A 19,158-nucleotide genomic window follows, 5' to 3' on the forward strand; every position below is an offset into this window, starting at 1 on the left:
TCTTCCCCCAACATTGTGTAATTCATTTCAGGTTGATGACCCTTTGTCATTGACCTGAAACGTTAACTCTGTTTCTCTCTCCATAGATGCTGCCTGACCTACTGGGTATGTCCAGCATTTTCTGTTTTTATTTCAGATTTCCAGCATTCGCAGTATTTTGCTTTTGTATTGCGTAATTCATATTCTATATTTAACAAACATTTAAAGAAATGTCTGTAAGCAACACTGTAGGAGATTAATTACTTTTTATTAATGGGTCTATGTTAAAATAATGACATTCAATAGCTAGATATAAAATAGGGAATGCACTGGACCCCAAATTGGTTTGCACAAATAAAAATCATTGTGTTTTGAAACAGAATTGCCATTACCTTCACACCCTGTAATCCCCATATGCCTTCTTGTCCTGATGCACCTTTGTTTCCCTAAAAATTATAATAGTAATTCATATTTTTATTAAAACCGAGCTTCTGAATCATAAAATGTTATCAATTTGCTTCTAGATATTACCTCAGTCACTGTGCCATGTTTGCTATTTAAATATGTATTACAATTAAAAAAGACTATCACATTTATTCATTCATAACGTGTACATACTTATTAATAATAATGTCTTCAGATTTTGTCTTTTCATCAACCTTATGCTGGATTGTATGTGAAACAAGCCTTGGGGTAATTATCACCTAAGCTGCCTGGTGGGAAACTAACAGGATTGGATCAGGCACCTATTTTACACACCACCCAATTTTACTTTCCAATCAATGGAATGTAATATTCCAGCAGGGCGTAAGACGGGCCCCCAATCTGATTGTGTCCGTTTCCTGCCAGGCGGGTTAGGTTAACGTTAACCCTGGCCTCGATTCTGCAAAATTCTTTAGTTGCTCTCAAGTGACAGTAACTTGCACAATATTTATTGTGAAACTCCATAAACATTTCAATCCTTTTCTGTTATGAGTTTATTAGTTATTTTCATCATTCTGTGCCAATACAACGCTGTAGCTGCTGGCAGGTATGATAGAGTGTCAGGGTGACTCCTCCTCTGTTTGTACTTTGTCTCTGCTCGCTGCCTTCCCCAACAGCCTGACTGAGATCAGGAAGTCATGAGTTGAGAAATTGTGGCTACCTATTGATTCCGGTGTTCCATGGCAGGCTATACTGGTACATGTCATACTGCACCATAATACTGCTGCCATAAACACTTGCTTAAACATACCATTTCACCTTGTGGTCCTGTTTGCCCTCTCAGTCCAGGTGGTCCTGAAACTCCCTGAAACAAAATGAAATAATTTCTCAGAACCATTTTTCTATTCATACTTAAATAATACAATTTTTTGTGTAAAAAGCCTAAAGCATCTACTGTGAATTGACCTTAAATCCCACGGTTCCTTGCAATCCTTTATATCCTTTAGGACCATCTATACCCTGAGAGGAAGAAGAATGCATTTCTCTGAATGTGGAGTAACTCCATTCTTGGCAATTATTTAGGAAACAAACAAAAAAATCAAATATGATAAAATTGGACAGTGTGTTTAAAAATGACATACTCTTTGGCCTGGCCTTCCTTCTGCCCCCTTGTTTCCTTTTATTCCAGCTGTACCCTGAAACAAGAGAAAAGTAGATGCATGAGCTAATTTAAATAGTCATACATACTCAATGCTTAAAGTGAAGTAAAATGATGAAAGCCTTACCAAAGGTCCAGTGTCACCAGGTCTTCCATAGGAACCAGTGTCACCCCTTAGACCCTACATCAAAACGGTCACAGATCAGCAAGTATGCATACACATAAATATATAGATATATCAATCGCTTTCAGAGCTCTTAGTTGCTATAAAGCTGTTAGATTTACTCTCCCAATTTTTTTCACGCAACATTTTATGCCTAAACAAGTTACTTGGGCACTGGCCACAGCAAGCATTTCATTAAAACTCACAAAATGATTAGCCCGGTGGATTATAGAGTGAAGAGAAAATGAAGTACAATACAACGGTGATAATCTCTTTAAATTACAATTTGATCCTACTCTAAGGATTTGAACTGAAGAGATTTAGGTTCAATTTCTTTCTGCTTTCCTTTACAACAGATACAATGTAATTTATATATTAACCATAATTAAAGACATATCACATTTAAAGGGGTTGGTGAATGGTGTAGAGATTGTACATCGCAAAAATTCCATTTATATAATTAGTTTTAGATTGATTTATTGAATTCTATTTTATCATTTGATTTATTTATATCTAAATATACTGACATAAAAGATAGTGTACAGATACTAACTGTAGCAGTTGGGCTACAGTGGCGAGGTAATGATTTAATGCTTCGAGAAATGACCAAATGCCTGAAGTTAAAAGGTTTCTGGTATTATTGCACAGTGAAGATCACGTTCATAAGCCATGGGGATAGCCTACTTAACAATGGATGTTAGCTGGGATTTTCTGGTCCCCTCTGATAGAGGCAAATATTCAGCAGGGTGAGACTTCCACTTGCACCCCCCCCACCCCCCCACCCACCCACCCCACGCCCCCTTAACCCCCATAGTATTTCCAATCCCTGGATCATTAGAATACATGAAGCTGGTTTCCCCACCTCTTCTGTGAAGGAGGAGAAGGAGGTTCAGGCATGACACAGTAAGCTTGGGGTTCTATTGCAGCATTGGAATTCCCACAGCCCCCGAGTTGCCAGAGAAAAGGCAAAAATGTGTTTAGAAAAAGCATGACATTTTTTTCTTGGGCCCGTGCAAAGTGTTGCTCTGTGAGTGTTTGAACAGGCCCCACCGACAATAAAGATTGCTTTGCCCTCTTCTGCTGACTGATGAATGCTGGGTGCTTGGGTTTAGCAGGTGGCCCTTGTGTTGAGTGTTCAAACAGGGCAAATGGCAGTAAAGACCGTAGAGGCCATATTTACATCACTTAAGTATTCTTTCATGCGTCGGCCCGCATATAGACGGGCGCATTCTACATCACCAGGCTTGCCCACTGAGAAATGGGGGAGGAGAAAAGAATGACTTGCATTTATATAGCACCTTTCACGACCACCGGATGTCCAAAGCGCTTTACAGCTAATGAAGTACTTTTTGAAGTGTGGTCACTGTTGTAATGTAGGAAATGTGGCAGCCAATTTGCGCACAGAAAGCTCCCACAAACAGCGATGTGATAATGACCAGATAATCTGTTTTAGTGATATTGATTGAGGGATAAATATTATCAGCCTAGATTTTGTGCTCAAGTGTCTGGAATAGGGTGCTACCCACTGAGCCATGGCTAGCACTTCAAGAAGCGAAAGTGGGGATGTGGCAGAGTGGATCTCCTAGCTAGTTTCTGCCTGCATCCATACCACAGCTGGCAAAACAAAATCAACAAGGGAGCAGGCAGCAAATCAAGCCCAACATTTGATTGATTATACGCTTGGACTAAATTTATTTACAACAGTAAGAAATTATTTCAATCATTTTGCACAAGTGCGCCTATGTTTTGTAACATATGAGTGGCAAAAGTAGTCTTATTGGCCAATGATATCACTCACTGAAGACAACAGCCTACTGATATCCATTTTCAAGAATTGCTTAGATCTATTTCCTTAATGTGTGACATAGCATTGGGGCAATCAGAGTTACCCTCCTCAATCCAAGGATGCAATAAACAGGACTACCCCGTTTTTTACCTGAGACCCTGGTCTTCCAGGCTTTCCAGTTGTGCCTTGTTCACCTTTCTCCCCCTTGTGTACAGATGAAGAAAATTCAAATTATTTGTGTGTAATAAAATAAGATATAGTCTGTGACAATGTAATTGTGAATAAGAACAGGTTACCTGTGAGCCTGTGTTACCCTGCTGCCCTGGTTGTCCATGGGGACATTTGCAATGTGGTGGATTCCCAGTAAGACTGTATTCTGCTGTTCTGCCACACTGCAACAGTTCAATTGGTTATTTGTGGACTAAAACACTGGATGGACTAAGAATACGCAAACAGGTTGGACTGGACTTTACACTGAGAGGACAAGCAGTAAATTTTAAAATGAGTTATACAATGAACATAAATAAACAGGGCAAAGCAAAATTACCAGAATATTTAGAATGGTAAGAGGCAAAGAAAATTATGTCACAAATATTCCATCCTGACAATAATAATACACTACAAGTCACTGTGGTATTCCTATGTTTCTTAAATTGTTTATCAATTATTTTTTATTTCTCAATTTTTACTATCTTCAAAAAATGAATGATTATATGGAGTGTATGTCACCTTTTCAGCATTATAGCAACGTAATTTATTATGATTTAGGATTCAAGAAGTTGAGTCATTTATTTGTACTGATTCAATAGTGAATTTGATCAAAATCAAACTCTGATGTAAATGGAGTGAAAATAGAAATTATTGGATGTACACAGCAAGTTGATCCACATCTGAAGGATATGTTTACATTTAGGGTAGGACCCTTCATTGATTCTGATTTAGAGTCCTACCTTAAACATTAGCTTGTCTTTTCTCTTTCCGACTCGCTGTATGCTTCCATTATTTTCTATTATTTCAAACTGCACGTTTTACTTTTATTTTTGTACTTACACAGAAACTGGCATTTACCTGCAAGGCTGTTCCTTCCCATTGTTCCTGACCTAGTTAAACTTCCTGACAAGATATTGACTGTTTTGTAACAACTAAGCAAAAAACATTAATTTTTCATTATTTTACTGAGTCAGTTGTTTGTTGCTATTGTTAAGCCAATGAATTTGAATACTAGTGCTTTAAATTGTGCTTTGTCAGTTGAAGAGATTTTCTTCTTCAACTCCCCCCCCCCCAATAAAAAGTGACTAGGTCATAATATTACAATCCAATTCTTTGTATTGAGTGTGAGGTACAGCCACAATGCTGAAGCAGCACATTCTACCAGGACTTTGTTGCTTTATGTCATAAATTGCATTGATTCAGTTTTCACTACCACTGATATTTTTTCTGAATACAGCACTATTTAAACACATTCATTCTCCTTTTTTGGAAAATATTATAAAGTTGCACGATCTGAAAATGAAACTATTTTGTTGTTGATTTTTTTTTAAAAAGGGCTTGCCCTCTTGTTTTGATAAACAATCTCTAAAAAATACATTTATGGACTTAGTCTCATTTGTGAAACATTCCAGGCTAGTGTAAGATAGTCTAAATGCAGCATACTTACAAGGTCTGATAATTCACAGCATCCTTCTGAAAAGGCTTTGTCTGGATCACAGTGCAGCTCTAGTTGTTGCAGATCAAGCTGATGGACAAAACGTGCAAGTTAAATAGAAGGTGTTATGTTCCAGTGTGATTTGTTCCTATTTCAGTACAATAATGGCAAATGTTTTGGTGTGTTAAAAAGGTACTGTAATTTGAAATGAAGAGATTTTTCACTCTTGCAGTCCATTTTTATGAAGATTTGAAATGATTGCCAAAGATATCAGTATAAAATTCTATTAATTAGGAGACTAGATTAATGCAATATTAATATGCAGAGGGAATTACATTGTCACTTACTATTGTGAGATAGTCACTGGCAATAAAACACTGTTGAAACACACAATGCCAAGCGGGAAGATGGGATCTAATTTATGATTTTAAAGTTCAAGCATGTTCATTGGGATGCATTAAAAGAAAAGCATTCTTCTCTATAATATTTGTCACGTTAATATATAAACTAATGGTTAAATTATGCTGGAATGGATTTCTACTCAGAGTTAGGACTTCTGTTTAACTTACTGAAACTGTGGAGTCATCCAGCATCCTTTTTGCTATTGAAGTGTAACCATTCCCATTAATCGCCTGTTGATTACTAATCAGAACCGTGCTGGCTTGCTTACAGTCAATCAGCAATTTGGCTTCTTTTCCATTTACACTAAGTGCTAACTTGTGCCAGGAACCATCAAAAAGTATTTCCACGTTGGTGAATGTTCGGAACATGACCGTATTGTATTGAGTTCTATAGAAATAGGCCAAAGATTTTGAGTCTCCGAAAAAACGAATGCCGACTTGTTCTCTTCCATCGGTGTCACTGACCTCCCATAAATTCCAAACGCTTTGTGAGGTGTCTCCTAACATCTTGAATGTAGCTATGATGCAATATTCAGAAGGAATTCCATCTGGATGCACATCTCTAAAATAAACATTTGGAAAACTGCCATTTCAGAATCTGCCATTATTTTTAGAGAGTAACAAAATAATAATCTTTAACACATTGACATATTCAATGCATACTCACTTCAGATCTTAAACAGAAATAAACACTAAATGTGATTCTAATCCAGTTATGTAATCCATCATGGAATGCCCAAAGATTTATTAAATATAACCTATTATTAAAATATAGAGATAATTAATGTCTAGCAACGTTCATGATCAACCACCCAAATTGAACCAGTCACATGAAAGTTAAGGAATTGCTTGGCCTCTGTAGCAGAACTCTTGTGCAAACCTCGTCCTCTGGCAAGCAGGGACATGCGCTATCCTTGCCCCCTATCCTGGCTGCAGGCCACTTGTTCCCGGTATCTCACCATGTGCAGATCCTGCCTCTATGATATCCTCTAAAGTACAGTATCAGTGAGCTGGTGGCTGCAGGTGTGAAATTGAGTGATGGGGCAGGATTTTCATTGGGCCGTGGAGGCGGGATTGGAGGCGTGTGGGGGGTTAAAATCTCGAAATCGGGGGGCACGAACCCATCCCACCCCCAACCTGCCTCCATGCCAGTTTCAAAGGAGGCGGATACCCGACCTGTGCTGGGATCCTTAACTGCCTGTTAACAGGCAGTTTTTAGCCTAATCCCTATTTTTATTGCTGAAGTGTGGGATTCCCAATGGCTCCAAACCACGCCAAGTTAGCGAGGCGGGCCGTCAAGCTGAAGGGCTTCGAGGGTTTGAGATGTTCGGTGTTCAGGTGAGTGATGGGTTCATGAGTTCAGAGGTAAGTGTGTTTGGTGTGTGTAAAGTGTTGAAAGAAGTTTTACTTACATTTACTTACCTTTACAGCCTTCCTTCCTTCAGGTCTCGGGAGTCTCTCATCTCACCGGCACAGAAAGCAGAATGGTCGCGAGCTATCTAAAGTTGCAGCATTCAGCTTTCTGTTCTGGAGAGATCTCTAAATTAGCCTGAGAGGAAGGAATTAACTTGGAGTACAGATTGTCAGTGTTTGACAGCTTTAAACAGCTGTCAAACGCTGATATTTCATCTGTCAAAGGCTTTTGACAGATGGAATGTCAATCTGAGACATCACCTGTTGCCGGGTGGCCCTTAATTGGCCTGCTGAGCCCGCTGGGCGGCTCAACAAGGTCAATCAAGTGAAAATCACGTGGGTTGGCCACAACTCGATGGAGGCGAACTACAACCCCAAAAGTTGTAGTCCCGCCTCCTACACGCCTCCTCAATGAAAATCCAGCCCATGGTGTTTCTTCATCATCACTGTCTTGTCTCTTTCTTTTATTCATTCCTGGGATGTGGACATCGCTGGCAAGGCCAGCATTTATTGCCCATCCCTAATGGCCCTTGAGAAGATGGTGGTGGGCTGCCTTCATGAACTGCTGCAGTCCATATGGTGAAGGTGCTCCCACAGTGCAGTTAGGTAGGGAGTTCCAGGATTTTGACCCAGCGATGATGAAGTAATGGCGATATATTTCCGAGTCAGGATGGTGTGTGACTTGGAGGGGAACTTGGAGGTGATGGTGTTCCCATGCGCTTGCTGCCCTTGTCTTTCTAGGTGGAAGAGGTCACGGGTTTGGGAGGTGCTTTCTAAGAAGCCTTGGCGAGTTGTAGCAGTGCAACTTGTAGCTGGTACACACTGCAGCCACGGTGTGCCGGTGGTGTTGGGAGTGAATGTTTAAGGTGGTGGAAGGGATGCCAATCAAGCAGGCTTTGTCTATATGGTGTCGATCTTCTTGAGTGTTGTTGGAGCTGCATTCATCCAGGCAAGTGGAGAGTATTCCATCACACTCCTGACTTGTGCCTTGTAGATGGTGGAAAGGTTTTGGGGAGGCAGGAGGTGAGACACTCGCCACAGAATACCCAGCCTCTGACCTGCTCTCGTAGCGACAGTACTTATGTGGCTGGTCCAGTTAAGTTTCTAGTCAATGGTGACCCCCAGGATGTTGATGGTGGGGGATTCGGTGATGGTAATGCCATTGAATGTCAAGGGATGGTGGTTAGATACACTCTTGTTGGAAATAGTCATTGCCTGGCACTTGTGTGGCGTGAATGTTACTTGCCACTTAGCAGCCCAAGCCTGAATGTCATCCAGGTCTTGTTGCATGCGGGCATGGACTGCTTCATTATCTAAGGAGTTGCAAATGGAACTGAACACTGTGCAATCATCAGCAAACATCCCCACTTCTGACTTTATGATAGAGAGAAGGTCATTGATGAAACAGCTGAAGATGGTTAAGTCCAGGACACTGCCCTGAGGAACTCCTGCTGCAATGTCCTGGGGCTGAGATGATTGGCCTCCAACAACCACAACTATCTTCCTTTGTGCTAGGTATGACTCCAGCCAGTGGAGAGTTTTTAACCCTGATTCCCATTGACTTCAGTTTTACTAGATGTCACACTCAGTCAAATGCTGCCTAGATGTCAAGGGCAGTCACTCTCACCTCACCTCTGGAATTCAGCTCTTTTGTCCATGTTTGGACCAAGGCTGTAATGAGGTCTGGAGCCAAGTGGTCCTGGCGGAGCCCAAACTGAGCATCGATGAGTAGGTTATTGGTGAGTAAGTGCCGCTTGATAGCACTGTCGACGACACCTTCCATCACTTTGCTGATGATTGAGAGTAGACTGATGGAGCGATAATTGGCCGGGTTGGATTTGCCCTGCTTTTTGTGGACAGAACATACCTGGGCACATTTCCACATTGCTGGGTAGATGTCAGTGTTGTAGCTGTACTGGAACAGCTTATCTAGAGTCTCTGGCGCACGACAGCCGGGATGTTGTCGGGGCCCATAGCTTTTGCTGTATCCAGTGCGCTCAGCCGTTTTTTGATATCACATGAAGTGAATCGAATTGGCTGAAGATGGATTTCTGTGATGGTGGGGACCTCAGGAGGAGGCTGAGATGGTTGACACGCGACATTTCTGGCTGAAGATGGTTGCAAACGCTTCAGCCTTGTATTTTGCAATCGCATGCTGGGCTCTGCCATCATTGAGGCTGGGGATATTCATGGATCCTCCACCCCGCGTTAGTTGTTTAATTGTCCAGCACCATTCATGACTGGATTACTAGTCCAGTAACATAACCACTATGCTACCGTACTGTTAGGTGTAGTCTAGCTAGGGCTTTGTATAGCTGTAGCATGTCTTCTAACCCCTTGCATTCTAGTCCGCTAAATATAAAGGCCAGCATTCCATTAGCTGTTTTGATTATTTTTTGTACATGTCCATGACATTTTAATGATCTATGTCCATGACATTTTAATGATCTATGTCCATGGACCCCTAAAGGAGAAAGGTACATGGGTAAGGTTGTGGTACAGCCCTAGTGGCGTAATGGATAAGGCCCTGGCCTCCTAAGGCAGGATTGTGGGCTCAAATTTCTCCAGAGAGTTGAGCAGAAAAATCGCCCAGGTGTTGACTTTTGGATGAGAGCAGCGGAGTTCTCCCCTGTATTCCTCAACCAACATCACTAAACAAACAGATTGTCTGGACATTATCACATTGCCATTTATGGGACCTTGCTGTGTGCGCATTGTCTGCTATGTTTTCTACATTACCACAGTAACTATACTTCTTTGGCTGTAAAGCGCTTTGGGAAGTCTTGAGGTCCTGAAAGGCGCTATGTAAATGCAAGTCTTGCTTTCTTTAACAGCCTAACGGTGCATGCACATTTATCTAATAGCAATCATGATTGAGTTCAAAGTAGTTTTAGAAAGGGAGAAAAGCGAAAATGCTACTAAGATTCTAGATTTAGGTAAGGCTGACTTCAATGTGATGAGACAGAGACTGTCCACAGTAAACTGAGCAAATCTGTTAATGGCTAAAATGACAGAAAATAAGTGGGAGATGTTCCAAAAAGAATTTGTGATACGGAACCAGTTTATTCCCGAGGGGGCAAGAGCTCTACTTGCCAAAAAACTTGCCCTGGACGACTAAAAAAGTAAGAGAGAACATAAAACTAAAAGGAAAAGCATACAAAAATGCAAAAAATAGCACGGATCCTGGCGAATGGGAAAGATACACAGGGCAGCAACAGGTGATGAAACAGATAGTAAGAGCTACAAAAAGGGAGTATGAAAAGAAACTTGAAAGAGATATCAGAATCAACACAAAAAAATTTACAATTATATTAGGCCAAAGAGGGTGATTACAGTGATAATGTCAATTAAAATAAGGAAATGGTGGACATGTTGAATATTTACAGTCACGGAAGAAGTCAGCATGCCGGAACTGCCAAGGAACCTAATATTGAATCAGGGACAGGGACTCAACAAAATTAATATAAATAAGTAACAGTAATGATGAAAATCATGGCACTAAAGAGTGACAAATCCCCAAGACCAGATGGTTTCCATCCCAGGATTTTAAAGGAAGTCAGTGAGAACATTGCAGATGCCCTAACTATAATCTTCCAAAGTTCTCTCAATTCAGGAACCATTCCTATGATTGGAAAATTGTGCATGTCATTCCTCTATTTAAGAATGCTGAGAGAGGGAAACCAGAGAATTATAGACCAGTTAGCCTAACATCTGTTGTAGGGAAATTACTGGAGTATATAATTAAGGATAGGGGGACTGAACACCTTGAAAATGTTCAGCTGATCAGAGAGCCAGCATGGATTTGTAAAAGATAGGTCATACCTGCTGAACCTGATTGAATTTTTTGAAGAGATGACTAAGGTAGTGGACAGGGTAATGTCTGTAGATAGTATTTATATGGACTTCCAGATAGGCATTTGATAAAGTCCCTCATAAAAGACTGTTAACTAAAGTTGAAGCCCATGGAGTTGAAGGCAAATTATTGACCTGATTAGGAAATTGGCTGAGTGGCAGGAGACGGAGAGTATGGATAATGGGCAGGTACTCTAATTGGCAGAATGTGCCTAGTGGTGTCCCGCAGGGCCTCAACCATTCATCGTATTTATTAATGACTTAGATGAAGGGATAGAAAGCCACATATCAAAATTTGCTGATGACACAAAGATAGGCGGCACTGTAAGCAGTGTAGATGAAAGCATAAAATTACAAAGAGATATTGATAGATTAAGCAAATGGGCAAAACTGTGGCAAATGGATTTCAATGTAGGCAAGTGTGAGGTCATCCATTTTTGACCGAAAAAGGATAGAACAGGGTGCTTTCTAAATGGTGAAAAGCTAAAAACAGTGGAGGTCTAAAGAGAATTGGGGGTCCAGGTACATAAATTATCATGAACAGGTACAGAAAATAATCAGAAAGACTAATGAAACGCTGGCCTTTATATCTAGAGGACTAGAATACAAGGGGCAAAATTCATGTTTCAGCTATACAAAGCACTGGTTAGACCACACCTGGAGTACTGTGAGCAGTTCTGGGCACCAAAACTTAGGAAGGATATATTGGCCTTGGAGAGAGTGCTGCATAGATTTACCAGAATGATACCCAGACTTCAAGGGTTAAATTGCGAGGAGAGATTATACAAACTAGGGTTGTATTTCCTGGAATTTAGAAGGTTAAGGGGTGATATAATCGAAGTTTTCAAGATATTAAGGGGAACAGATAGGGTAAACATAGAAACATAGAAGATAGGAGCAAGAGTAGGCCATTCGGCCCCTCGAGCCTGCTCCGCCATTCAATGCGATCATGGCTGATCATCCAAGTTCAGTACCCGGTACCTGCTTTCTTACCACACCCCTTGATCCCTTCAGCCTTAAGAAATATATCCAAATCCTTCTTGAATATATTTAATGAATTGGCCTCTACTGCCCTCTGTGGTAGAGAATTCCACAGGTTCACCACTCTCTGGGTGAAGAAATTCTTCCTCATTTCTGTCCTAAAAGGCCTACCCCTTATCCTTAGACTGTGACCCCTGCTTCTGGATTCCCCGACCATCGGGAACATCCTCCCTGCATCTAGTCTGTCCAGTCCTGCCAGAATTTTATAAGTTTCAATGAGATCCCCTCTCATTCTTCTAAACTCCAGCGAGTACAAGTCCAATCGACCCAATCTCTCTTCATACGTCATTCCTGCCATCCCAGGTATCAGCCTGGTGAATCTTCACTGAACTCCTTCCATGGCAAGAATATCCTTCCTCAGGTAAGGCGACCAAAACTGCACACAATACTCAAGATGTGGTCTCACCAAGGCCCTGTACAACTGTAGCAAGACATCCTTGTTCCTGTACTCAAACCCTCTCGCTATGAAGGCCAACATACCATTTGCCTTCTTAACCGCCTGCTGCACCTGCATGCTTACCTTCAGCGACTGGTGCACAAGGACACCCAAGTCTCGTTGCATGTCCCCCTCTCCCAATCTATTGCCATTCAGATAATAATCTGCCTTCCTGTTTTTGACACCAAAGTGGATAACCTCGCATTTATCCACGTTATATTGCATCTGCCATGCTTCTGCCCAATCACCCAACCTATCCAAATCATCCTGTAGTTTCCTGGCATCCTCCTCACAGCACACACGTCCACCGAGCTTTGTGTCATCTGCAAATTTGGAGATATTACATCTAGTTCCCTTGTCAAGATCATTAATATATATTGTGAATAGCTGGGGTCCAAGGACCGATCCCTGCGGTACCCCACTAGTCACTGCCTGCCACTCGGAAAAAGACCCATTTATTCCAACTCTTTGCTTTCTATCTGCCAACCAGTTCTCTATCCAAGTCAATACCTTGCCCCAATCCCATGTGCCTTAACTTTACACGCTAATCTCTTATTTGGGACCTTATCGAAAGCCTTCTGAAAGTCCAAATACACCACATCCACTGGTTCTCCCTTATCTATTTTAGTAGTTACATCCTCAAAAAATTCCAGTAGATTAGTCAAGCACGATTTACCTTCTGTAAATCCATGTTGACTTTGTCCAATCCTGTCACTGTTTTCCAAGTGATCTGCTATTACATCTTTTATAATTAACTCTAGCATTTTCCCCATTACCGATGTCAGGCTTACCGGTCTGTAATTCCCCGTTTTCTCTCTACCACCTTTTTTGAATAGTGGGGAAACATTAGCTACCCTCCAATCCATGGGTACTGTTCCAGATTCCATCGAATGTTGGAAGATGATCAGCAATGCATCTACTATTTCTAGGGCCACTTCCTTAAGTACCCTAGGATGTAGATTATCAGGCCCTGGGGATTTATCAGCCTTCAATCCCATCAATTTCCCTAACACCATTTCCCTACAAATACTGATTTCTTTCCGTTCCTCCCTTTCATCAGACCCTACGTTCCCCGACATTTCTGGAAGGTTATTTGTGTCCTCCTTTGTGAAGACAGAACCAAAATATGTATTTAGTTGGTCAGCCATTTCTTTGTTCCCCATTATAAATTCCCCAGATTCTGACTGCAAGGGACCTACGCTTGACTTCACCAATCTTTTTCTCTTCACATATCTATAAAAGCTTTTACAGTCAGTTTTTATGTTCCTCGCAAGCTTACTCTCATATTCTATTTTCCCTTTCTTAATTAATCCCTTTGTCCTCCTTTGTTGAATCCTAAATTGCTCCCAATCCTCTGGATTACTGCTTTTTCTAGCCAATTTATATGTCCTCTCTTTGAATCTTATGCTATCCCTAATTTCCCTCGTTAGCCACGGTTGAGTCACCTTTTTTGTTTTATTTTTATGCCAAACTGGGATGAACAAATTCTGTATTTCATCCATGCGGTCTTTGAATGTTTGCCATTGCCTATCCACTGTCAACCCTTTGAGTGACATTCCCCAATCAATCCTACCTAATTTCACAAAAAGAGGATCAATCCTACCTAATTCGCGCCTCAGACCATCGTAGTTTCCTTTATTTAAATTCAGGACCCTAGTCTCTGAGTCAACTACTTCATTCTCCATCTTAATGAAGAATTCGATCATATTATGATCGCTCCGACCCAAGGGGTCTTGTACAACAACATTGCTAATTAATCCTTTCTCATTACATAATACCCAGTCTAAGATGGCCTGATCTCTGGTTGGTTCCTCGACATATTGGTCCAGGAAACCATCCCGTAAACACTCCAGGAATTCCTCCTCCACATTATTATTACTAATTTGGTTAGCCCAATCTATATGTAGATTAAAGTCACCCATGATGACTGCTGTGCCCTTTTTGCACACTTCTCTAATTTCCCTTTTAATGCCATCCCCAACCTCCGTATTACCATTTGGAGGTCTATATACCACTCCCACTAACGTTTTCTGCCCCTTAGTATTTCTCAGTTCTACCCATACAGATTCCACATCATCAGAGGCAATATCCTTCCTTACAATTGTATTAATCCCTTCTTTAACCAGTAATGCTACCCCACCTCCCTTTCCTTTTTGCCTATCTTTCCTGAATATTGAATACCACTGGATGTTGATTTCCCAGCCTTCGCCACCCTGGAGTCATGTTCCATAATCCCAATCAAATCATATTTGTTTACCTCTATTTGCGCAGCTGATTCATCCACCTTATTATGAATGCTCCTCGCATTAAGACACAAACAGCTTTCAGGCTTGTTTTTTTAACGCTCTTAGACCTATTAGAATTATTATTTACTGTGGCCATGTTTGATTTAAACCGTTGATTTCTCTGACTGCCACTTTTGTTTTTCTCCTTCCTATCTTTTGCTTTTATCCTCATTTCCCTTTCCTCTGTCCCCCTGCTCAGGTTCCCAACCCCCTGCCATTTTAGTTTAAACCCTCCCCCAGAGCACTAGCAAACGCTCCTCCTAGGACATCGGTCCCGGCCCTGCCCAGGTAGATAGAGAGAAACTATTTCCGCTGGTTGGTGAGTCTCGGATGAGGAGGCATCATCTAAAAATTAGAGCTAGACCTTTCAGGAGTGAAATTAGGAACACTTCTACACACAAAGGGTGGTAGAAATTTAGAACTCTCTTCTACAAATTGCAATTGATGCTAGATCAATTGTTAATTTTAAATCTGAGATTGATAGACTTTTGTTAACCAAAGGTTTTAAGAGATATGGCACAAAGGCGGGTATATGGAGTTAGGTCGCAGATCAGCCATGATCTCATTGAATGGTGGAGCAGGCTCGAGGGGCTCAATGGCCTATTCATGTTCCTGTGTTCCTAGGGGAGGGAGTGGGGAAAGCAAGAGGTGCATGCTTACACCAACTGCATCTTGTAAATCTGAAGAGATTGTGGGATGAAGGGAAAGTGGGATATGAGAAGGAGGATTAGGTCATCTTCGATGGTTTCAGCCCTGCTGCTGGCCATGCCCTCAGCAATGGCTGTTCCAATGATGGCAAGCACCATCTCCTCCATGGGGTTAGGGACATGCAGGTGTGCCCGTCCCCCACCGGTTAGCTTCTGCTGCTTCTAGTTGTGTGCCACCTTGTCCTGCAAGAGAGAGGGAAGTATGTCAATTAGTGTGGTGCAATCTATTTGGGTAGTGTGGCTGTCATGGTTAAATAGCTGGAAGTGCGTGCAAGCTGTGAGATGTGGGTATGAGGTTTCCAGCAATGCTAAGTATGTGAGGGTAAGGTGAAGCTATGACTGGTATGTAGGAGTCTTGATTGATAGAGATTGTTGGTAGGTGAGTGTTGGGGGGGTGTTGCATTGAGCAGCGTGTGAGGCTAGTGGTGCAGTTGGTGGGATATGGCATTTGAAGATGCATTCACTAACCTTGACCACTCGTGTGAGGTCATTGAACTTTTTGCGGAACTGCATCCTGGCTTGACTGCTGGCATTGACTTCCATGGTTATCTGCTTCCACAGCCTTCTGCACATTTGTCTGGAGGGCCTCCTGCCCCCCTGTGGATAGAGCACATCTCTCCTCCTTTTCACCTCCTCCACCAAGGCCTCCAGTGCAACATCTGAGAACCTTGGAGCATGCTCTCTCCCATGTTGTGTCATTATTGAGTGTTTCCCACGTCAAAATCAGTTGTCAAACGACTTCCACCACATGCTCCATCCACAATGCACCTCTCCTTTAAGAGGGGCAGGCTGGCTTTAAGTAGTGCAGTCTAGCTTTAAGTGGTGTTAACCTCTCATGATTTTGGCCCCCCTGCTGCTACGTGCAGCCAATGAACAGCATGGTTAGTGCTGGCTGCACGCTCCAATCATTTAACTGAGTAGGCAGCATGCTACTTCCATCAGACTCAATGGGCACAGGCAAAATTGAAACCCATGGGATTAAAGGTAGAGTGGTAGCAATGGAAACAAAATTGGCTCAGACAGAAAACAGACAGTAGTGGTGAATGGTTGTTTATCAGACTAGTAGGAAGTATACAGTGGTGTCCCCAGTGGTTGGTATTAGGTCTACTGCTTTTTTTGATATACATTACTAACCTGGATTTGGATATAGGGGGCATAATTTCAAAGGTTGCAGATGACACAAAGCTTGGAGGAGGATAGTGGCAGACTTCAGGATGACAAAGACAGACTTGTGAAATGGGAAAACACATGACAGATAAAATTTAACGCAGAGAAATGTGAAGTGATGCATTTTGGGAGGAAGAATGAGGAGAGGCAATGTAAACTACATGGTACAATTTTAAAAGGGGTGCAAGAACAGGGGCACCTGGGGGTTCATATACATAAATCTTTGAAGGTGGCAGAACAAGTTGATAAGGCTGTTACAAAGCATAAAGGCTCCTTGGTTTTATAAATAAAGACAGAGTACAAAAGCAAGGAAGTTATGCTAAACCTTTATAAACCACTGGTTAGGCTTCAGCTGGAGTATCATGTCCAGTTCTGGGCACTACACTTTAGGAAGGATGTTAAGGCCTTCGAGAGGGTGCAGAGGAGTTTTACCAGAATTATACCCGAGATGAGGGACGTCAGTTATGCGGAGAGACTCTGGACTAGAAATTCAGCTCTGAAGCGCCCATTTTTTCGGCGCTACAGGTGCCATTTTCTGTCCAAAATGACGTCTGCGCTGTGCACGCACATTTCTGATGTGGGCTGTGCCGGGCGCCATCTTGGTAAACGCCAAACAAGAGGTGTCCTTTACCCACGTTTGAAGCATGCCTTATGCCATTAACATATGCAAATACAGGACCTAACAATTGTTTCTGCTCCCTCTTGCAACTTTGGTTTGCGCCTGAGGCAGCCGGCACCTGTGCTGATTGCCTCCGGGAAAACCAACGCTAAACAGCACAAAATTACCTGAAAATTGGCACATGAACCTGTGCGGGCTCCGACCGCAGCGCCAACTACATGATAATGAAGTCCGAGGCCCAAAATCCGGGGCTCCTCGGACCTCCCCATTTCTTAGCACACTATGGGTTAGGTGCCCCAAAATGGACACTACTGAATTTCTAAGCCTCTATTTATAAAGCGTTCTTTTTTGCACCATCCTGATAGCCTCATCGCGCTCCCCCTCCCCCCCCCCCCCCACCCCCCACCACCTTCCTGTTTGGGAACCTTTGGTTTAGGGCTGGGCCAGGTCTCTATTTTATTTAATTAAACGACTCCTGTCAAGTTGATCAAGGCACCTTCATATTCTGAATCATTGTGAACCCTCAAACTGAGAATAATGCCGATGAAGAGGAAAAATTATGTAGCGCTCCCAGTCCTGATTATTTTCCAGTGTTCCCTGATAGAAAGCAAGCTCTGACTGGGCTCTGATACCTTCCAGGGATGCATAGCTTATTAAAACTCATTGTATTGAATCACAAATAAAACATGTTTTGGAAATGTGCTGATGTGCTGCAAGCACTTGTCGAACCATACTCCAGCGCTGTTCACTGATTTCAGGAAAGAATAGGGGAAAACATTGATTTTAAAAGTTTTATTATTTTTGAAATATATATGAAAGAGCCAATTTTTACTTGTCATTTTATGGTACCATTAGGCCTCTGTTCCATATTCTTTCATTACAAAATAACCCAGCTCTTTGGCCAAGCTTTTGGTCAACCTGTTCTAATCTTTCCTTATGTGGCTCGGTGACAAATTTTGTTTGATAATGCTCCTGTGAAGCACTTTGGGACGTTTTACTATGTTAAAGGTGCTATATAAATGCAAGTATTTGTAGTTGTTGTATATACAGCTCATCCCAACCATCACAGCCGGTTTTCATCTCTCACAGGTAACTTTGAGTATTTGATATTTAACAGGACACCACTACACAACTCCTCAAATCAACTGTAATTAGGAATCGGAAAATTGATACATATAACCTATAATTTTCCTTTAGTGCTTACTATATTTACAACTTGTGGAAGTAAGTATCTATAGATCAGTTACAATGTAATACATAGTGCAGTGTATTTCTGCCATAGCAGGTGACAACTACTTCTGCAATTTTGAATCTTATATTCAGCCTTTTATAATGTGGTCTACGTCAGGAGGAGATGCAGCCTATCAAGAGCATGTTATCTATTACCAGTGCAAGATGTCACTGGGTGTGATTGGAACCCAGTTTTGCAGTGACGAAGGACACAGATTAGTTTCTTCACTGCACAAGCTCTGCAACTGAGAAAGCATGGACATAATTACTGTGCATAGTATGAAATACCATACCCCATTTCCTTTTTCAGATGTACTGAAGGATTAAGGCGGAAAGCTGAGCTATGAGGTTGTGATCCTTCCACTTCTGTTACACCTCCTGACGACGGCACTTGGAATTCCTTGAGAAAGTCAATTCCTGAGTAGCAAACAAAAAACACTGTTTTTAACCTAACAAAAAATGATTTTCCTTTATGTTCCTGATTGGCGAGGCTCGTTCTCAAGAAACTATCCTTGAGTACTCTAGATTAATAATCATTCTCATTATTTCAGTCAAGGAGGTTTTATTAACAAAACTGATAATTTGCAGGTAATAAAGCTGAGTTTATCACCTTGCTAACTCTCAGTTAATATTTTATATTCCTTGCCAGATTGTGAGTTGTGATGGAGACCAAAAAGTTGCATTTTCAAACAGTTATATTTGCAATTTTTCGATTTAGTGTACGGAGGTAAAATTTAGTGTTGCTGTAAGACTCCAAAACCACTTTGGAGAAATATGAGAACATTGTAAGAGAATACCATAATTAAACTAATGCCATTTTAAGGCTACATAACATGGCAATAAAGACATCAG

At 41.6% G+C, this 19,158-nt stretch overlaps 1 protein-coding gene across 2 annotated transcripts in view; it reads right to left on the reverse strand.

Annotated features, from left to right (window-relative positions):
• Positions 1-18,718, reverse strand: part of LOC147112344 (uncharacterized) — a 94,977-nt gene extending 76,259 nt beyond the window's left edge. For both annotated transcript variants that reach the window (XM_085998267.1, XM_085998266.1), the window contains exons 1-10: positions 18,600-18,718; positions 5,725-6,118; positions 5,168-5,245; positions 3,807-3,902; positions 3,661-3,714; positions 1,689-1,742; positions 1,545-1,598; positions 1,369-1,422; positions 1,214-1,267; positions 372-425 (exon numbers count right to left, since the gene is read on the reverse strand). In XM_085998267.1, the coding sequence (XP_085854393.1) occupies positions 372-425; positions 1,214-1,267; positions 1,369-1,422; positions 1,545-1,598; positions 1,689-1,742; positions 3,661-3,714; positions 3,807-3,902; positions 5,168-5,245; positions 5,725-6,118; positions 18,600-18,604 (897 nt within the window). In that variant the 5' untranslated portion in view covers positions 18,605-18,718. The remainder of the gene's footprint in view (positions 1-371; positions 426-1,213; positions 1,268-1,368; positions 1,423-1,544; positions 1,599-1,688; positions 1,743-3,660; positions 3,715-3,806; positions 3,903-5,167; positions 5,246-5,724; positions 6,119-18,599) is intronic.
• Positions 18,719-19,158: the final 440 nt, after the last annotated feature.

The sequence above is a fragment of the Somniosus microcephalus genome, chromosome 9, assembly GCF_052327205.1.
Source record: "Somniosus microcephalus isolate GS21.2 chromosome 9, FLI_Smic_1.0, whole genome shotgun sequence".
NCBI lineage: Eukaryota > Metazoa > Chordata > Chondrichthyes > Squaliformes > Somniosidae > Somniosus > Somniosus microcephalus.